The 25946-nt window shown below is 36.2% G+C and overlaps 1 protein-coding gene and 1 long non-coding RNA gene across 16 annotated transcripts in view; one reads left to right on the top strand and one right to left on the bottom strand.

Moving 5' to 3' along the window:
* Positions 1-25946, top strand: part of BAZ2B (bromodomain adjacent to zinc finger domain 2B) — a 117251-nt gene that overhangs the window by 68530 nt on the left and 22775 nt on the right. For 9 of the 15 annotated variants that reach the window (XM_021397609.1, XM_021397606.1, XM_021397610.1 and 6 more), the window contains 18 exons: positions 100-300; positions 1008-1406; positions 3400-4009; positions 5266-5562; positions 7583-7643; positions 8178-8286; positions 8557-8658; positions 13577-13787; positions 14728-14820; positions 14926-14987; positions 17051-17116; positions 17755-17820; positions 18442-18486; positions 18734-18760; positions 19946-20011; positions 23677-23817; positions 25108-25362; positions 25720-25934. In XM_021397609.1, coding sequence (XP_021253284.1) covers positions 100-300; positions 1008-1406; positions 3400-4009; positions 5266-5562; positions 7583-7643; positions 8178-8286; positions 8557-8658; positions 13577-13787; positions 14728-14820; positions 14926-14987; positions 17051-17116; positions 17755-17820; positions 18442-18486; positions 18734-18760; positions 19946-20011; positions 23677-23817; positions 25108-25362; positions 25720-25934 — 3026 coding nt within the window. The remainder of the gene's footprint in view (positions 1-99; positions 301-1007; positions 1407-3399; positions 4010-5265; positions 5563-7582; positions 7644-8177; positions 8287-8556; positions 8659-13576; positions 13788-14727; positions 14821-14925; positions 14988-17050; positions 17117-17754; positions 17821-18441; positions 18487-18733; positions 18761-19945; positions 20012-23676; positions 23818-25107; positions 25363-25719; positions 25935-25946) is intronic. The other 6 variants (XM_021397617.1, XM_021397614.1, XM_021397616.1 and 3 more) reach the window with 4 other exon arrangements.
* LOC110399260 lies at positions 1159-7574 on the bottom strand. The gene is made up of 2 exons (XR_002439055.1): positions 6524-7574; positions 1159-1212 (listed from the first exon to the last, which is right to left on the bottom strand). It is a non-coding gene; the product is annotated as an uncharacterized LOC110399260 (long non-coding RNA).

The following is a 25946-nucleotide window of genomic DNA, read 5'->3' as shown; positions in this document are numbered from 1 at the left end:
GGCTCCTTTACTCTAGAATTTTACTGTTTTTTGTTTTAAAATAAGATGATACATCACATTAAAGCCGAACCATTAACAAAGTGGTCGTCTTCCTGGTAGAAACCCAGAAAAAAAGCAGTAGAAAGCTCCAGTGACAGTGACTCAGGCTCCTCGTCAGACACATCAAGTGAAGGCATAAGCAGCAGTGACTCTGATGACCTAGAGGAGGATGAAGAGGAGGAGGAGGACCAGAGTGCTGAAGAGAGTGAAGATGATGAATCTGATTCTGAAAATGAAGCACATCACGAAAACAAGAACAAGGTGTGACATCTCACTCTGCAGCTTGCAGTCGTGTCATGGGAAGCTGTTTGTGGAAAAAAATTGTCTAGTGTTTGTACCAGAGAGTAATTATTTACCTACATATTAATGATTGTTAGGAATGCTGGTTTTTGCTTGGTTTATAGGTTTTTTGTTTTATTTTTGTTTTTTTTTTTCCTCCCTTCCTTTTTTGTATGTATGTGGTTTTTTTGTTATTGAGGGGCTAGAAGGTTTATTTTGTTCTAAAGTATGAAATATATTTTTAAAAAAAACAACGAACAACAACAACAACACGCACAACCACAACACCAAGAAGTTAGGTGCTGTGTGTTGGTACTGAGTTGAAAGTATGTCTTTTCAAGATAACATCAACTGCCACGGTGCAGTATTTCCCAGTGAAATGGTAACTTTTCCTGATAACAAGTAGAAGAACAAGACTGGAATGTATGGTAACTTATTAGGTTTACTGTCAGATTACTTTTTAAAAGCAATCATGTTTTAGTACTCTTTCTCTACTGACTATTTTCTTCACATGCTGAAATTATCACGGAAAGAAAAAATCCTAAATATATCACAAGATTTATTTTTAAATTAGTATTATTCGTCCTCTGCCAAGAAGAGTATAATTATTCATTTAGGATGGATGATTTATTTTTTTCCATCATCTTTAAGTAATCTAACATGAATGTTCATAAATGCATGTTTTGCAGGTGCTAATGCATAGTGGTGTAAAAGACATGAAAACTGATGGGCAAAAAACCCACGAAAAATCCCAAGAAAAAAGAACACACCAGCAGATACCTCTTGTGTCTGATTCCCAGACTCATTCATCATTCCAGTCCCAGCAGAAACAGCCTCAGGTTTTGTCACAGCAACTTCCGTTTATTTTCCAAAGCTCTCAGGCAAAGGAGGAATCTGTGAACAAACACACAAGTGTCATACAGTCTACAGGATTGGTTCCCAATGTGAAACCTTTGTCTTTGGTACATCAAGCCAAAAAGGAAACCTATTTAAAAATCATAGTTCCTTCTCCTGACCTACTCAAAGCAGGGAATAAGAATACCTCTGAAGAATCCATCCCTTTGATCAGCGATGTACGATCAAAACGAGTGAGTGAAAAATCACTGTTCTAGCTATTTGTAACCTGTGCTGTCTGCTTAACAAAACTTACTGTTACCGTATCAAACTCTTTTAAATGTAATGTTTAAATATAATTTGAAGTGGTCTCCAGTCTTTTGTTGCTAATTCAGAATCTTTTATTTGAAGTACACCTGAGTAATTTTTGTATTATAAGGTCTTAAGTTGAGTAAGCCCAGTAATACCTGGAAACAAAAGGAATCTTAAAGATGGTGTAGGCTTTTGCGTGGTGGCTTATGAAGGTTGCCGTTTTCTCTGTTCCCTTCAATGCTGACAAAGAAAGAGATTTGTTGTGTGTCTCTTAAATAAATATGAGCAGCTAAATTATGTATCAAAATGAGAAGAGCGCTCCTGGGAAATTGTATGGGATGGACATTTTTAGCTTTCCTTCTTAAAGTTATAATCAAAATGCTGATTTAATATTTTCCATATCTGGTATATAAACACTGTAAATTTAATTTTCTGTTTCTTTTGTTCCTTACAGATGGGAGGATGTTCACGGTTTAACTATTGAAACTCAGTATAACCTTTGCAGTAAAATTTCTTGTTACTGATCAGGACCCTACAGTATGCTTATACATATCTGTGCTAACAGTTTTGTTGCTTACAAAACTTCATTTTGATTATGTACTTTGTTTTTTAATTTGCGATTATAGTAGCATCATTTTTGTTGACTAGCAATGAGTTTTCATAATTTCTATTCAGTTCGATTTTAGTGGAGATTGGAAAGGAATAAAAAGGTATAATTTTAGACATGTTGAGGCTGGGGATATGTGTGTATCTATATGTGCGTGTGTGTGTATATATAAACATTTGTCAAAATATTTCATATTTTAAAACACATTAGAAGTAATATCAGTGAAAAGTGAACTCATAATTCAAGGACCTAAAAGTATTTTTAACGCTTTTTTTTTTCTAGACTGGAGGAGAATCATTTCGTCCTTCCAAATCCCACTTGCTTCTCAAAGTTTAAATAAGCTAATCATTTAACTGAAATTTGTAAATAAATGTAATTATGGAAATATCTATCTTTTCCATTGGAAGTAGTTTCTGGTATCAAATTTAGCTCGAGAGTCTTTAAATGGTGATCTGTCACTCTTCTAGTGGTTTTATTTCTGCAATTTTCTACGGGAAATAAGCACTACATAAATAGCTATTTTATAGATCTTTGTTTCATGTTTAGTTTTAAGTATTAGTTTTTCCAGGAATGTATTTGACTTAATATTTAAAAATTTATTTAAGATGCACTGTGTTAGATCTATATTTTTAATTGAAGAAAGTATATTTTCCTTATTTTCTGAAGAATGTGGAGACAGAACGCAGTCTAAGCTTCACATGCATGCATTGCTGAAGCACTAATGTCTGCTACGTGATTTTAAACTTTATGTGAAGAATTTTCAAGTGTTACTTTTTTCAGGGATGAAAAGCTTGCGCATCACAGTTCTTTTGAGTAGTAACACTTCTCACAATTTTCTGTATTAAAGTTTCCTGTGCCAAGAGCCTTCTCTTGGACTTTGGCTAGCGTTGTAGCCATTAGTGTGTTGCATTTACCACGTGCTTTAAAGTGGACCATTCAGTAAAGAGAAAAAATGTATGGAAATGAGTAAAAAGTGGTTTTCTCCCTGCGTAGCTACATAAGTGTAGTCTATTTTTTTCTGTTTAAGATCATATTTAATTTCTTATGAAAATTGCTGTCCAGAGCAATGCAGGAAGAGAATGAAGTTCCCTGCATAATTTAAATCAGCTTCATTTTGAATTTAATTCACGTTTGTCCTGCTTGATTTACGCTGAAAGCTACTGTAGAGACACAAAGAACTTGTAGCGACTCATCTCTTCTTTTGTAGCTAGCACTTATGTTGTCTTAAAAACAACTTTTCTGAAAGCAGATATTTGATTTAATAGAGTTCATCTGGCTGAAAAACAATAATATTCAGATTTTATTCCTCTTTCTTCTTATTTCTTTAGGAACAATATAAACAGACATTCCCAGCAGCACAGCTAAAGAAACAGGAATCATCTAAGAACCTGAAGAAGGTTATTGCATCTTTGTCAAGCTCAAAACAGACATCTAGTTCACCAGCTCATCAAAAACTCACATCTTTGGAAAACAACCATTCTAATCCATTCCTGACAAATGCACTTTTAGGTAATCACCAACCCAATGGAGTTACTCAGAGCGTCATCCAGGAAGTTCCTCTTGCACTTACTACAAAACAGAAATCCCAAACCAAGATCAATGAAAGTGTAGCCCTTGCTAGCAGTACTCCCTTTTCTTTGCCAGTGAACTTGAGTGCGCGTGGGAAAAAAACAACTGGTAACCGGACACTCGTTGTGCCCTCTACCTCTCCTGTGTTACCTGGTTCAGGAAAGGATAAACCAGTCAGCAATAATGCAGTAAATGCAGTAAAAACACAACACCGCCTTCCTTCTGCAAAACTGGTGGTGGAGCAGTTCAGAGGGGTAGACTCAGATGCCCCCAGCAGTAAAGAATCTGACGACTCAAATGATGATGATGACGACGATGAAGATGAAGATGAGGATGATGAAGATGATGATTCTGATGATAGCCAATCAGGTGGTTTAAACTTTTTAATAGGAAAAGCAGAAACTTTTTTTTATGTGTTGAAAACGTATTTTTTTCCCACAGTATTTTTTAAATAGGGGAAGGCAATGTTGAGGCAGCATGACCCACCCCACTGTCTTACAGATAGCATGGAAAGTAGCACATGCCTCCCAGTCCTTCCTTGTGTCACGTCCAAAATCATGTATTGGGTATTCTGGTACTTGATCGCATGGCAAGCATACTTTCAGCTGTCCTGGTAAACAGGATTCAAGGGCCTTCTGGAAAGACTGTCAAAGAACTAATATCCAGATAAATCACTCAACCTGCAATTCATGTACTGTTTCCATGGCAGGGTGCACAGGAGAGGATTGGAGAGGATAGGCTGGTTGATGGTTAATTATTCTGTCAGGCAGAGCTCATCTGCTGAGCAGCCTTCCTCAGCCAGAGAGGCACTAAACAAAATTGCCTTCAAATTTTCAAGTCTGGTAAGAAAAGCGTATTTCTAGGCTTTATTCAGGAGCACAGTAGTGAATGAGCTTAGAGAATCGTACCAGGACAGTTGTAAAGGCTGCATTATTCAAAAATAACTTTCTGATTTGTTTTTGAAGACTCAAGTAAGGCAAGACTTGTTTTGAAGAGTTCATTATATTCCCAGCCGCCCCCTTCCCTTGTGTGTCCACGTCCTTTGTGTCCAGCTCTGCCTTTGTTATTCTCTTCTTACCTTTTACCCACACACCTTCTGTTGTCCTCAGAACTGTAGCCTCTTTTCTGTTCCTCATCCTGTCTAGCCTTAACCCTCTCTCTAACTTTGCCCAGATTGCCATACCTCCATTTCTGACGCCTCTCTTTCTGCACCCAGTTCCACCATTTGCTTCCTCATGTTTGTGCAGGATTTCGCAGCTTGTGTAGTTGCCCTTCCCACAGCAGGGCATGGCTGCTGCCGGGCTCACGGGGCAATCTAGCTGTAGTCTGTCCTGTGGTAAACGGTCTCTTGAAACACTTCTGTTTCTGTCTCTCTTCTCGTCATGGGAAACAACAGTGCATTGTAATGCAGAACTACTTTATACTGTAATATTTTTTGTCTTTATGAAGTTTAGGTATTTCATTATAGCTTCTGATTGCTATTCAAGAAACGTCATAAAAATTTTGAAGTCAGAAAGCCTTCTTGTTTAATAGGACCAAAGACTTGACAAGTGTTAAACCTTAAGTGTGTTTGCTGTTAATTAACTCGTCTTAATCTTGTCTTTTGCAATAATTTTTCTTAACAGAGTCTGACAGTAATTCTGAATCGGATACAGACGGGTCTGAAGATGAAGATGATGAGGATGATAAGGATCAAGATGAATCAGATACAGACACCGAGGGGGAAAAAACTCCTCTGAAACAGAAGAAAACTGCTTCCTCCATGAAGAGCTCTTCCATTGGTCCTGCAGCTCATTCCACTCCGCTAAATCTCCAAGTAGCAAAGACCCCAAGCTCTGCACCATCTGCCTTATGTCCTGAGACCCAGCCTGCAGTTTTTCTTGGGACAGCACCATCTACTCTTACACCAAGTTCGCACTGTGGTATCTGAATGTCTTTTTATATAATACAGTGTAACACCTAAGTGACATGTGTTGTAAAGGTACTTACGAAAAGTATTTTAAACACTGGTGTCAGGTGATCTTGTCACAAGTGTTTGCAAGAGACCTTAAAATCATTCAGCAGAATTGCAGATACCTAGAAACTTAACGTTACGTTCGATCTAGGACATCTTAGTCCATGTAATTTTGTACTTGAGAGAAAGTGGGAAGTAGTAGTCGGATTTTGTATTTATTACGCTAAAGCTCTTTATTGATTAGTCCCTATCTAACATATTACGTTGAACTAGTAATTTATAAGACTGTAGAGATCACACAGAATTATTTTAAAAAAAATTATGGAAAGAATGTAGCATTTTCCTGTTCTGTTTATAATCCTGTACTGGATAGCTAATTTGAAAGATGTAGTAATTACCACTGCTGCAGAAAAGCCTGCATTTTTCCTGAAAGTCAGGCAGACTTCTCAATTTGCACAGTAACAATTAAATCAAGTTGCGTATTTACCACTTTGAATTGGCAACTTGATATTTAATTCACACACAAGTGAAGTAAGTTTTTAATTGCAACATCCACTCAGACTGGTCTTTGTAGTCCAATTCAGTGGAATAGACGTAAGATGCCATGTCATCAAGTACATTAACTTTAAAGGAATATATGATTGACTTCATGTTTTTTCCATAAACAGGCAGGTGAATTACATGGTTGGTAAAAGATTTCACATGTATTGGGAATAATCCGCATTCTTAAAAGTACAAAGTTAATTTTGTTCCTCAGAAATTTAGGTTGATTTATGATGCTTTTAAAAGGCTGGTAGATTGTTTTTGTTAGTGTATGGAGATGACAGGTTCAGTGCATTAATTTTGTCTCCTTCTGTTAGGTTCGGTACTTTTTTTTCCCTACTAAGAATGGCTGTAGTGCTATTAAAATATTCTTGTGTCCATCTTACCTAAAGGTATTCAGTTGCTGAAGAGATGGATGGTCTCTTCCCCGTAGCTGACTTTCATTACACAGCTTTTTCTCAGTTCAATTGTATTAGGACAACAATTTTCCTCCCTCTACCATGACTGTTAGAAGTAATGTGAAGGCCATGTTAGTTTAAGACTGCAGAGATGTGTCCAAGAAGTTTGGTGTCCAAGCATGGGCAGCTCCATGGTGTTTTCTGAGAAGGATTCTAACAGTTGCTTCCACATCTTCTAGTCATCTCCATTGGAAACCTGTGCTATTACATCATACAATATTCCTAACTGTTACAGGTTGGAGCAGGTTTGGAAGGTGTACTCTCTCATATCCGTTTACACAGGCAAGAGGCATGTCACATTCTTCGAACAAAAGTTTCAGACTACCTTTTTGAAAAATGCATTTTTCCAAAGTTTGTCTGGGTACATAGTTGATAACCTACAGTTCTCTGAAAAAAACTGAGGAAGTACCAGCATTCAGCACTCTTTAAAACCCCACATTTGATTATTTTTTTTCTCTTACATTTTTGATTCAAGTCTTGACTAGCACCAAACAGAGCAAAAGGTATTTGAATTCTGGATAGCTGGAATAATTTTTCTGCTTTTGGCAGTTGACCAGTCTCATACAAAGTGCACTCTGAGGACAGAGTCTAGTCATACATGGACTTTTAAAGTAAGGAATATTTCCTTTTTCATCTTCTGTATTGAAAAAACTGTCTGGTATAAAAATACAGTTGTGCATGGCATTATTATAGCGCATCTTCATATAATATCTGACAGAGATAAATGACGAGCAGCTTAGCATGGCATGATTGCTTTTTTTTTTTTGTTTACAGTTTCGGAAAGAGAGGTTAAAGGAAAATTACTGGAAGAAGTATTTCCAGGGAACAATAAGTCGCATGAATTTTCTTGGTACTTTAGATATGTAACATCTAGAATGTAAAAATGATTTAACTTTTCATTTCAGGATGTAAGTTTAAAGATATAGCTTAGGAAAGTGTTACTTTCTTTTTTGTAAACTCAGGTGTTAATAAGAAATTCTTTTTTAGGTACGTCAAAAAGACGAAGAGTAACAGATGAACGGGAGCTGCGTGTTCCTCTTGAATATGGGTAGGTTGCATATATACTTGATATCCTGTACGGGGGAGATAATACCTTCAAAAATCAGCTGGGAAAGAAATGATGCGTTTCAGCCCCAAGAATTTTTAAAACAAGAAAAAAGCTTCAAGGGTTTGGGTTTTCAACTCACAATGACTGTAGATCTCTTTAGAAGCGCCAGCACATTTCATGCATTCACTTGTGCATCAAATTTACTCCTTTGCGAACATGACTTGCCTTTTAAGCAGTTTTGCCACCGGAAGTTAGTCCTTTTGGTTCATTCTGGGCTCACGTAACTCCTTGAAATATTGTTCTAAAATCTGGTATTTTATAAGTAACTTGATAGAAGTAAATTCATATACAGTCAGAATTTTGATGATCAACATAATCAACATCAAAGACAATTCCTCTTTCTTCCTGTTTGGTTGTTTGATAATCTTGTCAAATTAGAGTGGAACTTGGGAACTTTATGTGAAATTCTGGAATTGGCATTATTTATTTCTTAAGAAGTGTATTGTTATATGCATCCATTTCATGTTATTCTAGCTGGCAAAGAGAAACCCGAATAAGAAACTTTGGTGGTCGTCTTCAGGGAGAAGTAGCGTATTTTGCACCTTGTGGAAAGAAGCTGAGACAGTATCCTGAAGTAGTAAAGGTATTAAAGTAGATTCTTTTCTTAACATCTGTGTTCTCATGCTACCAGGCATGTTTGCGATAAAAGAATGCCACTTTTTCCTCCAGTAAAGATCCTTATTTCAAAATGCGTGATGTGAGGAGATGATAATACTTGTCAGCCTGATTGCTGATTCGGTCTGTATATCACCTTGATCAAATATGCAAAACATTACACTCACAGTTAGCTGTACATCAAAGCTGGGTTGTAATTGTTTACAAGCTGAAGTGGAAAAATATGTGATTTTTTCAGTATCTCAGCAGAAATGGAATAATGGATATCTCAAGGGACAATTTCAGCTTCAGTGCAAAAATAGGAGTGGGTGACTTCTATGAAGCCAGAGATGGACCGCAGGTATCCGCTTTTTAAAAAGTAAAGTCTTTGATCCAAGGAACATTAACATAACTTTGGATGGAGTAGTTTTTGCTACAGTCTGAAGCACTTATTGTTTTTAGATAATTCTTTCTAAAAATTCTGCGTATTTCTTAATAATAATTATTGTGAGCTGCATATGCCTTGATCCCTGGCAGTGTTGAAAACTGTACTTCTCAGTGATTTCACTAGGAGCTTGCAGGAGTTCAGCACGCCTCATGACCAGCTCTGAGCCTGGTTTTGAGTAGTACGAAGGAACTCAGAGTTACGTGTTTTATCTGAGTCCGCGTTCAGCTATTTCTGACTGAAGCTTGTCTTCCTGTTTTGTAGAAACCTAGTATTGATAATAATTTCTGTGTATGCTTTAAATCACACTGCTTTCATGTATTCATCTTCATAATATGCCTGAAATACATGTTTAAATACAAGTGTTTGGTTTATCAGGAAGCGCTAGAAAGATTAGATCGTTAAGGAAGGGAAATCTGAGTGTACCAGTTATGCTTTACAGTGGCAGAATTATTAGATGCCGTGTAGGGGAACTGCACAAGAGTAAGTAATGTTAGAGTTCTAAGGTAATTAGTACTGTGATTGATCCATGATTTATTTCTCTAGTTTGGTTATGTTGCCTTTTCTTTAGGATGTGTGCAAAAGATTTTGGACTTCTGTCAATAAATAGATTTTCTTCTTTACAATATAAGTATCTTCATATGTTACTGTGGCAATGTGGATTGATAACCACGGTGTAGTTTTCGCTTTTGTGACTGTGATACCATGTGGAAGTACATAATATTTGCATAATAAAAATCTGAAAGCATAACAACAACCGAATTCATGGTAAATGTCAGAATATCAATTCCCTTCTTACCCTGTTAGGTTGTTTGTGTGTTTCCTGTATTCCTTCCATTGTACAGCATTGTACATCTCAGTGTAGTTTCTGCTTTATAGTTACAGTGAGAAGGACTAAACTGAAATTAATGATGATGCCAGCAACTTGTAAAGTGTCTGTGGTTTTGTTCATTAGTTTGGCCAGCAGGCTTTCAGCTTTATTCTGCTTCCTTGTATAGTTATCTTGTACCTTTGTGATAGCCCTGCAGTGTTCCTTCTGACCTCTAGCTGTTTTTTGCGGAGACCAGTGCCAGCTGGATGTCTGATGTCCTCTGTCACGATTGCTAGGCCTGAGCAAATGTCCTCATTACAGCAGGGTATTGCATAGGCATAAAGGTCAGAAACTAAATTACTGGTTGGATTAGTTTAAACAATAAAAGACAACGTTTTACAGTATTGTTTCCATTTCCTTCTGTTTGTGCAGTGAAGCTTAGCTTATATTGAAGCCATTGTATCTTTCATGTTGGCACTCATCCTGCTTTTTTTTCCCCTCCTTTGACATATAGAAAATTCACAGAATATCAGATTGTATGTTTTCTATGATAGAAATGTATTCTGGGTCAAATTTATACGTATATAAATTTATATATAACCCCAAAACATAGGTAGTCAATTATTGCCTTCTTTGGAGAGAGATGTCATGCCAGTCTGTAGTTGTCAAAGTTCACTGCAGAGTGCTTGCCCTTGTCACATGCAACTGGAGGAGCACTTACATGCAGACCTGGAAATTCTTTATTTCTTGTTTTTCTGTTTTTGTGTTGTTCTCAATGCAGGACTTATATAATAACGTAGTGGCTAAATATGGTGTAGCACATGGGTAATATTACTGTTATTTGTAAAATACAGGATTAAATAAAGCTATCAGCTTGTGTAGTGAGAATTTCACAGCAGTAAGGTATATGAGAATTAGATTATTCAAGCATGTTTTCTTAAAAGAATATCAAGAGAAGACTCAAAGTAGTGTTTATTTTTTCTCATTAAATATGGAAAATAAGAAATACAAAATTTGGTTTTTGTTTGCATTCTCTTATCACAAGATTCTTTTTTTCCGTGACGTTTGAGCCACCCTAAAACTGAGCCAAATGCAAAAGTTGGTGGTAGCTTTGCAAGTTTAAATGCAGCGATTGGATTCCAGGTTGTTTTGAGCATTAAACTTTATTTAAAACTGAATCAAGATTATCAACTAGATGTTAGCATGGCAACTCTCATATGGCCTTTTGAAGTCATTCATGAAAGACAGAAACATGCTTCAGGTTCTTAACTGGCATGTAGCAGCACACTCAGTAGTGAATTAGTGTGTGTTTATTCCAGCTGAAAACTCTCCTTCCTTAATGCCATACGAAGGAAGTGAATATTGTTCTGCTGTGCTGTGCTGCTGCATTCCTCCCTGCACCCTCAATTGTCCCTAATTTTATAAAAGACTTAGGAAATTGAGTGATATTCGTCAGCTTGCAGTGTTTTTCTGTGCTGTAAAAAAAAAAAAAAAAAAAAATCCAGATACCATCGGAAAATCAGTAATAATCAATGGAGTAAATTTCATTCTGTTCCTCTGTAAGTGCAGTAATTTCAATATAAAAGAATAAGAATGGCCATACTGGTACTGAGCAGGAGAGCAGGAGTGCGTTGAGTCCTGTGTTCTGTCTCCAGGAGTAGCTATCAGTGAATGCCGTGGGGAAAAAAGAGTTGGCCTGTACGCCTGTAGGAATAACAACTCCTCCAGTTATCTCAGCATCCATGTGTTTTCAGATAGAGGGTTGTCCTGGGACCTATTCTATAGTTTGTCTACTCAGTGTCTCTCAGTGGATCTTGTTTAAACTTTTTTTTGTGAAATCCTATCTTAAACTTCTGTAAACTTGTTTAACCACAGTGTCTGGCTAGATGTTAAGTAGTCTTCTTCCCTTTTTTTTTTTTTTGAAATGTTGGCTCTTGTTGCTTATTAAACCTTATTCCTGTTAGCTTCTGATTTCTCTTCTGTGAGGATTACATGACTGTAATATGCATCCATAGTCTCTGTGGTACTAATGATCTCAGAGATGTCCGCCTTACTTTTGTAGCTAGATACGTACATTCATTACCATTAGTATTATTGACCATAGAAAATAAAATAGAAAGCAAAAGAAATCTCCGTTGCAGGATCCAAGGTACTTGAACCACAGCTGCAGCTTCTTCTGTGTCATGAATGGATTTTTGTTTGTTTGTTTCCTTTTTGGTCACAAAAAATCTACAAGGTGATTTCATAGGTTCAATGTTAGTGTAAATGATAAACATGGTATTAAATGTAGCTTAGCTTGCTCAGCTTTATAAACTAAACCTCTGATAAACAATAAGGCAGGTACTAAACAGTAAAATGAACAATGCATACTTTTCTTTTTAGAAGATGACTCAACTTCTTTTTTTAATTGTAGAGATGATTATGTTTGAAAGTCCTTTGCAGTGATGTATGGTACATGTCATAATATGGTTGTGATTCTGAGCAGTTTGTATTTAAGACCATAATAATGTAGCCCTCTGGAATCTCTGTAAACTGAGTGTGAGATGTAATCTTGTGATGGTCCTAACTGGGAGTGGTTCAGACTTAAACATTTCTAATAAATTATGAAGAATAAGCAAAAAGAATTAAAAGTAAATTGATAAAATAAGCAAAAAATTTATTTTATGCTTATTTCAGTAGTTATGCACTTACTAGTGAGAAAAATTTGGTAATGCAAATGTGTTTTTTGCGAATATATGTTTAATAAATGTGTTTTATAAGCAACCAACATAAATCCTTGATTTAGAAGACATTTTCAAAATCTTTTAACAAACTTTCTAGGCTAAATTACGGCGAAGTCTAAAAGATACTCAACTTCCATTTTTGCCCACCATTTTCAAAAGATTGTGAGAATGGTAAAATCTGTTATATAGAAACCTAAGAGTAGTTTGGGTTGGGAGGGACCTTAGAGATCATCCAGTTCCAACCCGCTGCTGTAGGATGGGACACCTCCCACTAGACCGGGTTGCTCACTGCCCCATCCAGCCTGGATACAGTTTTGGCATAGATTAGTGTTTAACCAGGATCAGGTAGGCTAAGCTAGTGTTATGTTCAGTAGCTACAATAAACTCCGCATCTTATCAGTTAAATGAAAGTTATTTCTAACAAAGTATTTCAATATTTGCTTTTGAGATTCAATGAAGAAGTAGTAATCATAGTGAAAGAAGTGGTTGAATGTTGTGCCATATGCTTTATTAAGTTAGAGTATAGTTTCTATAGCTTTTAGTTAAGACATTATGAAAAGTTGCAAGCTTCTGATTTCTTTCAATTCAATTTGATGCAGAAATTAATTTTCTTGCACAAGAGGGAGGAAGGACTAAATTGTAGTAAATACTTCAAGATTAAAAGGAACTTGTTTTTTTTTTTTTTAGCTGTTCTAAAGCAAAGACAAACAGCACACAGAAAGCAATTTTTGTAGATAGACCACTGCATTTTGTTTTTCTTTATGACAAAGTTTCTGTAAATACTTTAAATTGGAGGACAGTGATCCATACATTGACATTTTTTTGTTTACATTAAGCAATGGATTCTCTGAAAGCAGTGTAGTTATTTCTTAGTTTATATGATGAGGAAGAATTTGTGTTTCTGCTTTAACGTGGGTTGAGTATTAAGTAACGGCCTAAAATAATTAAAAGTTATGCATCGGTGGCGTTGCTGCTTCGTAATTACTGTGTATGCCACTGAATAGATTTCAATATCTTGCATAGTAGTACAGCTGTGAAAAGCTTTTTAGTGATGAACTGTCAACATATAGCTTCTGTGCATCATTGAAACATTATACTTCCCAAGTAGTCCATCCCAGCTCTTTTCTATATATAATTCGTATTAGAACTTTATGTATATAGAAATATTTTAATATATATTAAAATATATTTATATTTTATTTTTATCTTACAAAAGCATACTCTGTTCTTGTTCTCAGATGTCTTTTCTTTTTTGATTCTGTGTTTATAATACTTGTTTGTGAAATGTGTCAATTAAAAGGGCGTACAGTGGTGTCTTCTGAAGGAGGAGGAAGTCGTTCCCTGTATCAGGGCTATGGAAGGGCGTAGAGGACGACCACCAAATCCAGACAGACAGCATTCTAGAGAGGAGTCAAGAATGAGACGTCGCAAAGGCCGACCTCCAAACGTTGGAAGCACTGAATTTCTAGACAGCACTGATGCGAAGCTTTTAAGAAAGCTACAGGCGCAGGGTAAGGAGTACATTACTGCTCTCACAAACGTGTGAGAGTATCAGTACATGGAGAGTTAAGGGTTTTTTCTGAAGAGATGTATTTTACTAGTATACATTTCATTTTAGAACTTTGTTGGATGCTTCTATTAAAGCCCTTTCCTATTTCAAGATCAGTAAATATGTATGAATCAAGAGAAGTGTGGGCACACAGGTGTGTGTCTGAAAGCTTATTCTGTAATAACTTTATTTAGATTTAGTTATATAGATTAAAAAAGCAGACATCCAATGTTTTGATTGCTCTTGATATTTTTATTTTAAATTTGTGTAAACAAGAAGATCTCTATGTGGTCCCTGTTACCAGTTCAAAGAACGTTGGAACTAGAAATTAACTTTTTCACCCTCTTTAGAACCTCATTTTCCTCTCTACCTCTTACACCGTGTTTATGATCGAATGAAGGAGAACTGATCTCAGTAGGCTGAGAACAAAGTTGTATGATTAAGCTGGAGAGAACAGGATTAGGTAATTAGCTGAAGTAACAAATAAGGAAAACAGTAATCCCATGATTTCTGAATTAAATGTTGATCTAGTACTCTGTGACAAATAATTTCTTATTTAAAAAGAAAGAAATCAGCTTTCAAACAAAGCAGCATTATTAGTTGGATGCTGTCTGACACTTCACAGAGAAATTTCTCCTCCAAAAGCAGTCCACTGTTTTGTGTAGAAGCTGTTCATGTTCTTTTTCTGCTGCGTACCTACTTACTGTACGCGTATCAGTGTGTATATATATGCAGTAGATACCACAAAGAGTAGTTGATAGGTGAATGTTTTCAAGATAAACATGTGCAAAAATAAATCACCTGATTTCTGTTTCTTCACTTCATACACCTGTATGGGAATATGAGCTGCACCTTGATTGTTGGACAGCACTGTTTTTATGAACTTTTCCTTGTTGTAACAGAAATAGCTAGACAAGCAGCACAAATAAAGCTACTGAGAAAACTCCAGAAGCAAGAACAAGCTCGAGCTGCCAAAGAAGCAAAAAAACAGCAAGGTATGTATCACACCTGTGAGAGATTAGTTTGAAAACTATGAATGTGAATTATGTATCCTCTATCATTTTCTGCTGATACTAATTTTTCATTTGTTTTTCTTAAAGCTATTATGGCAGCTGAAGAAAAGCGAAAGCAAAAAGAGCAGATCAAGATAATGAAGCAGCAGGTAAATTGAGATCGCTAATTAAGCTCTTTATTATTTCATAATACAGTTTATATATTTAAAGCTCTAAATAAAATTTACAAGTTTGACATGGGAAGAGAGGATTCAAGGTTTGACTTCCACCGTGTTGGTTGTATCTCCTTCAAACATCTCATTAACGTCCTGATTTAAAACCATAAAGCCTCTTGGCTTTCAGGCAGGAGAAATCTCAAGTCTCTTGCAGGGAATATGTTTCCTAGGTGGTGTAGAATCTTCAGAGTAGCCTGGAGACTGGTGTCTTTCTCTATTGTATTTCACTTGACAATTTTTCCAGAGATGGATTATTTAAAAGTTTTGGAGGTCAATTTATACCTTTGTCAACCTTTGTTTTAGCCTGTGTTATAAAATACATACCATAAAGTCTCCCTCTTCTTCTGCGTATTTCTGTTCGCAGCTGAGTTACTTTTAGAAACGGACTTGTATTAGGATCTTCCTCAGATTTGTGTAGAAATCACTTCATTTAGATCACTATAGAAGCTTGCCATCTAACATTCAGATTCCATAGGAAATTAGCAAACCAAAATGTACCTGTTTTGGTTTTGTTTTTGTAACCTCACGGAACAATTAATGAGGATGAAATAATGTATGTTCTTATTGTCCCATTTAGAAATATTACTAGAAAGCCAGTTCTGAGATTTCAATATCAGCGGTGACTCAATAAAGGCCTTTCACATCTTTGAAAACCAGATACTAAAACCCAGTGTAAATCTTGGTTAACATAGTTAACCAAAATTGATTTAATTGTAGCCTACCTTAAATATCGCGGGAATAGATAGCAGCTAATCCTGGCTCATAACTGATGTCCTTATTAGATTTTTCTGTGAAGAGGTTGCTCGGTGTAGTAGGCAGTCAGCTGGTTGTTGCTACCCTGCCATCTTCGTTAAGTTTTGTAGGTAATGAAGGCTTCAAAGTTTCCACTTCTGAAGGCAGAGTCTGTGTTTTGCTGTTAGAACTTCGAGATTCCGTTTGAATGTGCAGGAATGCTTTGTTTTGTAATGGTTCCTTCCTAGTCATTGTGTCTCAACCAGCAATTTTGACATAATAAAAGTTTAAACAGTGTGCTGACATTTTTTTTTTTTTTCCACTAAGAGCCTGGGCTATTGCTGTTTCCCAGGCAAAGCCATACACTATGGGAAATGTGACCTCGTTGTTAAATCAATGTAACCAGACTTTGTTCAGATTTCATAGCTGTTTTTTGAAAAATGAATTGAGAGAATTTTGTAGAATTTTCTATAGTTTTAATAGAGTAAATTAGAATTATTCTTATCTGTGGAATACTTAGCTTGATTTTTTTTAGCTTTTTTGTGTGTGTGTGTGGAATGAAACATGCTTGTGTCAGCCTGTGTAGCCTGTGGCTGTTGCCTCATTTACATTTCTTGTTATTCTTGTTATTCTTCACCATGTATAAAATTAATTCCCCTAGACTACAAATTAAGACGTCCGAATCTATCAAAACCCCAAATCTATATCTGGAAATACCAAAGTCTACTTAACTGTGAATACGTTTTCCATGTTACACGGGTGTGACGGTTACTGGCTGACATACTTTGGGTTTAGCAGAACTCAGATTCTGCATGTTGCCTCAACGTGTCATCATTGATTGAAAAGCCACTAGAACAAAGGTAGAAAATAACGATTTGAGATCTCTGTATCTCACTAGGTGAGATTGCATCAAATAACCCTTTTCATGGGATAGCTCCCATTTTCATTCATTCCTAGATATCTCTACCACTGCCTGTTAGGATTGAATGTTGCCAATTCACTTACAGTGTCATCTGGTCCCCTTAGAGGTGTTAAAAGAAAAAACAAAAAAAAACATTGCTATGACTTCTTAAACATGAACATCTATGCATAGTTGTGTGTGTTGGTTCCTTCGGGGGTATATGAGACATCTTCTAATGGCTTTTTTTGTTGTTAATTTGTTTTTTGGTAATGTAAATTGTAAATGTAAACGTAAATTTACTTTTCTTCATACTGTCTTTACCAAAAAAAAAAAAAAAAAAGATGCAACTTTCTTCCCTTTGTAGGAAAAGATTAAGCGTATCCAGCAAATCAGAATGGAGAAAGAACTTCGAGCTCAACAAATTTTAGAGGTAGACATAATAGCTCAAATAATACAATTTTTTTTTTAAGGATGCTGTCCTTTAGTAGTCACACATGTAGTGAGGGGGAAAAAAAAAGAGAAAAAAGAAATCTAACTTAAACCCAAGTCTTGGAAATACTCACAAGTTCCTTACTTACTGCACAAATAATCTTGTTATCCAAAGACCAATAAAAATAGGATAGTTAAGCTGCTAACTTCAGCTATTCAACTTTGCAGTGTTAGAATGTTAATGCAGTGTCACGCCATACTCTTTACGAAATGCAGCAGTTCTTAAATACTAAATATATAAATGTGTGTGATATAATATATGTAATACTCGCATACTGTGCTGATATGATAATATAGTAGCAAAGACAGATTGCTAGTTTTCAAGTTTCCTACCATGCAAACACTAATATTTTCATCTTTTTGCTACTTGTATTTTATTTTATGTTCTGATTTTGATAGTTATAAGAGCCAAATGAAGAACTAAATTATGAATAATTGTGCAGTGTGAGGACAAAATTGCTTGGAACGTATTCTTAATATGCGTTGTCATTTTGAATGTTTTAAGGTGTAGATTTATTTCTAGTCAGATTATTTTCAAATTGTGACGTTCATGTTGAGTGATGTATTTTGCGTGCACAGGCAAAAAAGAAGAAGAAAGAAGAAGCAGCAAATGCTAAATTATTGGAGGCTGAGAAACGAATAAAGGTTAGTTTAGATGTGCTGCAAGTATGAGTTATTTTTCATAACATGTTAATTGAGAAAATCAGTAGCTATTCAGTGAGTATGGAACTGGATAGATATGGCATATGAATACATTTGTTAGAGTACGTATGCTCTGTTTTTTAAATGTGTAACATACACCATTTTGTACGTGTATGTGACATACACGAAGGCAGAAAAGCACGTTTGTGCAGGTGCTATTTTTGTATACAGTCACTTGAAGTTTTTCTAACCTGCTATTTGGATAGCATAACTTAAAATACTTGTCCAGCGGGATTATTCACAATATTCTTTCAAGCACGCTGTATCAAAACACTTCGCTGCTTCCCAGCAAATGAAGTCTTACAAAGGCTGCGTGTATAGGAGCCTCTAGAACTTTTCTGCAAACACTGGAAGAAATAGTTCATATGTGCGCTTCTCTTACTGCTTTAGTGTTTGCTCTTGGTGTATTTTAACATTGAATTCCCAGCTTAGAATACATGCAATTACTCTTCTGTAGCTGATATATGAAATAAAATCTTTATTAGCATGCGCTGTTTCAATATACCAAAATGTGCATATTAGGATATTCATTTTGATATTTTAAATACATTCCTTTTGTTTAAGGAAAAAGAGATGCGAAGGCAGCAAGCTGTTCTTCTCAAGCACCAGGTGAGTATGCATCGAGTTGGCCAGACAGGCAGAATGCCAATTATAAACCAGTACTTAAGCTGTATGGGGGATAAAAAGCTTTAAAATATGCCCTTTTTAAATTTTTGGGTTTGATTCCTGCACATTTTTTCTTTCATCTTATGATTTGTTGCTTGCTTTGGTATTGGGGTCTTTTGGGGGATTTTTAAAGTGGTTTTATGACTTTGTGATTTCTGTTTCATAATATTGTGCCAACTCTTTCTACCAGGAGTTGGAGAGGCATAGACTAGATATGGTATGGGTATGTTTATTTTTGTCCATCTAACACCGCATTGTGATTTGGTTGTGATATGGTTGTCATAGCAATGCATAAAATGTAGCACTGGCTGCTGTCATATTACATACTGCTGCATGGCTTTACAGCACAGTGCATTGCATACATCTGCTTGTCTTGTCTGTTAAGGAAAAAAAAGATGTCTCAAACATATAAATAGATGTGGCAATCTATAAATGAGTTTTTAAACAGACATCTGTGTTGCTGATGTCCCAGTGTAGATTGGAGTACTGTACAAAATCAGGGAATAATAAATGCAAACATCAGTACGTTGTCACATGAATAGTTTTCTAAACATCGTCCCATTCATTGGGAATGTATCCAGAGGTTTTTAGCAGTGATTTGGATTAACTTGCTTTAGAAGTCAGGATTGTATCTCTCCCAAGTTTGTAAAGTACTGAGCAAATTAGCTGTCAGTCAGTGTAACGTAGCATTACAATTATTAAGTGAAACATCAGACTGTTAATCGTAGCCTCACTGAACTAGGTGATGAAATTTACTTTGCTTTTACTGGCGTTAAGATCTGCTCTACAGCTTTTAAGGCAGGAAAAAACATACTTACTGCTCTAGAATGTGGCTCCTTAATGTATTTGAAGTTATTGACAAAGTTTACCAAGGGACAGGCATCAATAAATTCAGTGCATATATGTATATGTGCCACCATTAGCTTGATTAGAACTGATCTAGAGCTGCAAAAATTCATCATATTAATTTGTTGCTTGATCATGTTGTGATCAAAATGTTAATATTTGCAATATTTAAAGCAACCAGTTTAAAAATTTCTGCTGAATTGGCTATTGAAGTAGTAAATACCAAGTTCCCTAATAGCAGATGTAAGGTAACTGACCTGTTCCAGCCAACCATTATGCTTTTTGTTCTGCCAGCTTATGAAGGAGCATCACAACTGACCATAAGTAAATCTGTATGCTTCTTTTTTACACTGTCTCCATGTTCATTGCTTTACCTTTTTGCTTTTGATTGTTCTTGTATTTTGCTTTCTAAACCTGAACTAAAACATGCACAGACTTGGCCATTCTGTATTTAGTATTTACTGTGACTTGTCTATTAATGCTAAACTTGCACTCACTTTTTAACTGATATTAACGTGTGGGATTAGTTTTGTTCTAATCTTATCTGCTTCACTAGGAACGAGAGAGGAGAAGACAACACATGATGCTTATGAAAGCCATGGAAGCACGTAAAAAAGCGGAAGTGAGTAATTAACCTCTGGCAGTTTGAAGTTCTCAGTATTTCATTCTACGGTAACCTATAAAAGAGCTTTGTCCTTCATTTACCTATAGTTGCAATCCCGTGGTGTGTCATTTGTACACAATTGCAGCACCAGGAAAAGGAGCAAATGGCAGGAATTTAAATACAATAAATTCCTTTTAAACATAAGAAAACTTTGTTTACTTTGAGGATGGTTTAGCACTGGGACCTAGGGGGAGCTGTGAAGCTCAGCCTACTTGAGTGGGGCTTTTACTGGGCAGAGGTGGAACCGGATGATCTCCGAGGGTTCCTTCCACCCTCAGTGACTTTGTCTTTCTGTCACAAGACACTAAGAACTGCATAGTGATATCAGAGTCCTCAGTATTTCCTAGAAAGGAGGTTTGTTTTTTTCTTTCTTTTTCCTACTGTTCTTGTGTATATGAACAGTCAGATCATAATCATACTTGTCAGACTTCTTGAACAACTTTTATTAAGTACTTAGGGGTAAAATTACACATCTTATTCCAGTCCAAACTTATTGGACTTGTGGATTTTGTCTGAAACCATGCAGATAGGGTTACTACACCATAATAAATGTGTTTTTTCACCTTCAGTAGAACATACTGCTGCATTAAAGAAGATACGTGCTTCACTTCTCATTTTGTTTTACTAAAATACATATTCTGACATTCTCAGTCAGGAGATAGAGCCCTAAATGTTCATGTTATTTTATGTCCAAACATTTTACCATATCTTGCTGTAATTCTAGTTATTTGGCTTACTTTCTTTTTAAAACATATTAATGTTAAGCTTGTAACAAAACTCTGCTTGATTTCACTTTACAAAATTTCAGGCTTTTTCTGATGCTGATCATCTAAACATCTAGATTTTTTATTTTGTTTCTGAAACTACTACCATTTTCAACATTGCTGCACTTTGCTTTTGATAAGTGTTTCTTAGTATTTCTGGTGATTGCTTTCGTTTATATAAACGTACTGTATCACAGCAGGATCTAATAGCACTTGAGTGTTATAAGGATTTGTGCTGAAGATTAAATACACCTTCTGCGCTGCTTAATTGGTAGTCCGCTGGCCAACTGAATTAAGGTGTTTCTTCTGAAGTACTGCAAAATTGAAGTTCTTTTTGTAATTCAAATTGTTACCTTGCTTATAAGTTAAGGAATATTAAATGGCTTCCTTAGAGGTGGGAAAAAAGCATTCACAAGAAGCTGGTAGTCTGTATCTGCACAACCTAAACCAATACCTGTCAAAATACTTTCAGCAAGTACACTAATCAGACCTTTAACTAGTTAAATATTCCTCTTAGTCATAGCACCATTTGAATGACAACGAAGTTTCCGTGCTCTTAAGCTATTGTAACCCTAATAGAACTTAGTTGAATAGCTAGTTCAGAAGTCTGGACTCAATTTCATTACAAGGCTGCAGAAGGAAGTAAGTTTTAGCCTTCAGTAGACAAGCATTTGTAGTGAAACTGCTTGTGTTCGTGACTAAGTTAGCTTTCTTTGTCTACTTTTAGTAGGCAAGGATAAATTAATTTGCATCTTAATTCATCTTGGGAGGTTGTTTGCAAATACAACCCTGAGATTATTAATGAGGGAGTGTAAGTGCTAAAATATAGTCTCTAAATTTTTTGTTTTACCTTTTATGTTTTTTGTATATGAAACTATTTTTTTGTATATGAGACCTGAGACTATTTATGCAAGTGATTATATAAATAAAGATAGCTAAGAGGTTGAAGTAATATAACCATTATCATATTATGTGTTTGTCAGAGAAATAGTTGAATCTTCTCAGACACTGAAGAATGTTCATAAATTTAATTTAAAAGTAACAGACTGTAATCCAGAAAAACTAAACAGTAGTACTTGAGTGCAAGTAAGTTGGATTAAGTTATCTTTGAGGGTAACTTCCTGGTACAGGCACTGGACAAACCAACCATAGGTGAGTTATTGCTGGACGTGGTGCTTACCAATGCTCATTAGAGAGGGTAAGATTGGAGGCATTCTGGGCTGTAGCAAACATGCCCTGGATGAGCTTGTGGTCTCAAGGACTCTGGGCCTGGTGAAGAGTGGAGTCGAGCAAACTTCTGGCTGTTTAAGGAATCACTGGGTGAGATCCCCGGGGAAGCGGTTCTTAGGGGCAGGAACGGAGCAGAGCTGGCAACTCTTTAAGGATGCCTCTCTGACAGCACAAGAGCTCTCCATCTCGCAGCACAAGAAATCAAGCAGAGGAGGCCGGAAACCAGCATGGCTGAGCAAGGACCTGCAGGTCAAACTGAGGGATAAGAAGGACACGTATAGGCCGTAGAAGCAGGAATGCGTGGCCCAGAAAGAATACAGAGATGCTGTCCAAACATGCAGAGATGGGATCAGGAAAGCCAAGGTGCAGATGGAACTGAACTTGGCAAGGGATGTGAAAAATGACAAGAAGGGATTCTACAGGTACATTAGTCAGAAGAGAAACACCAAGGAGAGTGTAGCCCCTCTGAAAAAATGAGGAGGGAGAACTCCCTACAGTAGATAGGGAGAAGGCTGAGGTACTCAGGGATACATCAGTAGACAAAAGAAGAGTAATTCTACCTGGACTTCTGTAAAGCCTTTGACATGGTCCCATACCACGTTCTTATCCAATTTCTACTTTTTACTCATGATGCATTTCACTTTTATATAGTAGAAGATTTTCGTAAAAACTTAGGACCTAGACTTGGTGGTGTGGAGGTGCCGTAAGGTCATGCGTTCAAGCCTCCTGGTAGATTCATCTTTAGCAGAATGCATGAGCGTTTTTCCTGTAATTAACTCAGGGTCAGTGAACAACAAGACATTTTTAAATGTGCAATTGATATCTACTGTCTTTATTAGGAGTTTTGAATGCTTAGTCATAACAGAAAAGTGGTTCTAGTATAATGTGTTTTTTTTATTAGCAGTTTGGGAAAAAAACCTACAATTCATAGTGTCCAAGTGATTACAAAGGTGTATATATTCTGACATGGAGAATTTACATGTCGTTATGTGAGGGAGAAAATATGTGGAACTGCAGTTTAACTCTGCTACATTAACATCTCATATAGAAATGGATGCGTGAAAAGTACTTGTATTAATTGAAAGAGCCCAGAAAATATATTAATGTAATAGCTGTGCAAATAAGGGTAGTAAGGGCTTAACATTATGAAAATAATTTTCCATAGCAGCAGCAAATAAAGAATAGGTCTGATTTTTAAAAAGACAGTATGTTCTATTTAATAAGTACTGTTAGGTTTTTGTGTCATACAGCTGGAGTAGAATTTAAATATAAAAAAACAAACTATTGTGGAAAAAATAAAAAGATTGCTTCCCTATTCCTTGTATTATTGTGGCTGAAAACATTTTGTTATGTTATACCTCTACAATACTAGTGAAACTATAAATATGTACTCTCATATATCTATTAAATAGAGTAGCTTATGCAGATTCTAAGATTGATTCACTTAGATTTCACTTTGATTCTCTTATTCTGTTCTGTTTGTGTAGTTTCCCCCTTCCTTTTACTTCAGTGTGTTCCTTTAATTACTGTGACAATTATTGAAATTATGTAAATAATGCTTTTCAGATTCTTAGATTGTTCTGTAAATACGCATGGGTTTTATTTTCTGCCCTTTTAATTCTCTTGAAGGAAAAAGAGCGATTAAAGCAAGAGAAACGTGATGAAAAAAGGTTAAATAAAGAACGTAAACTAGAACAACGAAGACTGGAATTAGAAATGGCAAAGGAGCTTAAGAAGCCTAATGAAGATATGTGCTTAGCAGACCAGAAGGTAATTGTGATAGTTTAAAATGTACATAGGCTGCTCTGAAGGTAATGCTTCCTATTTATTTCCATGGAAACTGCAGTAGATACAAAGAACACAGCAGTATTTGTTAGAGGACATTCTCAGCTACAAAACACTATTTTTCAGCATAGTCACCACTAGCTATATATTTTTCCCAGCAATGAACAAAAGCCTGCATACTATGCTCATAAAAATCTGCACCAGTGGAGGTGACCACTGTTGCCACTGCTGAAACACACCACCCACTGCCTCACTGTGCTCACATCCACTGTTTGGGCTCCATAAATGTCTAAGCACTGACGAATATCAGTGGGTGCAATTTTTTCTGCATGGAGGAATTCTGTTGCACACCTTTGCTTCGTCCAAATTGCATGTCAGATGCCATCTTGTCAGTCTGCCTCTCTGCTGCCATGTGTTGCACGGCAACAAAATGTAATGTAATATTGGTGGGAAGGTTCAACCTCTACTGCCACACCACCTACATCTGCCTCTGATGTTATGGGCCAACATAACAACATGCGAGACATTATTTTTGGAGCAGCCATTGTATTTTCTTGCCTTATTTCTGTCTTCTGCTGTTGAGAAAATATCAATTTTTCTTGCAGCCATTCCCACAGCATTCAAGTGTTGATTTAGATAATTATTTAAATCTTTCAAATGGTAATATACAACTCTGAAGTGGTGTTGATTTCCTTAGTTAAAACATATTTTTGTTTAAAGGTGGACTTCTTCCTGGAGAGTATTTGTGTAATTGATTTACATTTGTCTGAGTTGCTTTTACGTCAGGAACGTGCATCTTTTCTCAGTATGTAGGCACTAAATAGAACTTTACTCAAATGTGCAACCACTATAGGCTGTTATTCCAAAATGCTGTTCTTCCAGGCTTCTGTGTTCTTAGTTCTTGTCCTTCAGGACTTTACCTATATCAAGTTCAAGTCCACCTTTTTTGAGGAGAATTACCCTTCTTACTACTCCCAGAGATTTTTAATACCACCTTTTGTAGTACTTTGGCTCCAAATAGAGTCTGAAAGCCCCTCCTAACCAAAAAGTAAGTATTAGTTAGTCTGTGCCCTTCTAAAACAAGTGAAAAAAATAAACATTAATGAAGGGTATTTCAGCATTGTGTTTAATTTATGGATGGCATGTGGGGGGGCAGCTCCTATATTGTCTTCACCTTCTATTGTTCATATGCTGTAGGTCATATGAAAGTACTAATCAAAATAGTTACCCTCTGAAATATACTACTGAATCTTTAATTGTTTTTTTCCATTTCAGCCTTTGCCAGAGCTGCCTCGTATCCCAGGCCTTGTTCTGTCTGGAAGCACATTTTCAGATTGTCTCATGATCGTACAGTTCTTGTGTAACTTTGGTAAAGTTCTTGGCTTTGACATGAATACGGATGTGCCTTCCTTGAGTATTCTTCAAGAAGGTTTGCTAAACATAGGGGACAGCAGAGGGGAAGTACAGGACTTGCTTGTGAAGCTTGTCTCTGCAGCTGTTTGTGATCCAGGACTTGTTACAGGATACAAGGTAATGAAAAAATAATCTATAGTAAAATAGCAACCAAACAAAAAGTAACCCAAACCCTAGGCACATGAATGTTTTCTTCATAGTGTGTGAAATGGTCCACTTGGACCATGCCTTTTCTTATTTAACCTGTTTAATTAATATTAGTATTATCTCTATTCTTAATGACATATAAAGGTGCAGACCTTCTCTTTTTCTCCTCATTAAAGATTTTCATTTGAGTAGTCAAAAGAAATATCCTCACTGAAGTCCTTGTATAAAAAAGCAAATAAAACCACGTAACTATTTTATAAACAGTAATGCAGAGTGCAGTGAAAATAGCATTTTCAAATGTGATTGATTGAAACATCCTTCTTCTAGGCTAAAACTATTCTTGGGGAGCACTTACTGAATGTTGGCATCAATCGAGATAACGTGTCTGAGATTTTGCAGATATTTATGGAGGCTCACTGTGGGCAAACTGAGCTCACAGAGAGCTTGAAGACAAAAGCTTTTCAGGCACATACTCCAGCTCAGAAAGCAGCCGTGCTAGCTTTCCTTGTCAATGAGTTAGCTTGCAGCAAAAGTGTAGTCAGGTAAGTTACTTC

Source organism: Numida meleagris, chromosome 5 (genome assembly GCF_002078875.1).
Source record: "Numida meleagris isolate 19003 breed g44 Domestic line chromosome 5, NumMel1.0, whole genome shotgun sequence".
In the NCBI taxonomy this organism is placed as follows: domain Eukaryota; kingdom Metazoa; phylum Chordata; class Aves; order Galliformes; family Numididae; genus Numida; species Numida meleagris.
Note: the sequence above shows the minus strand (reverse complement) of the source record. Positions and strands in the feature narration are given on the sequence as shown.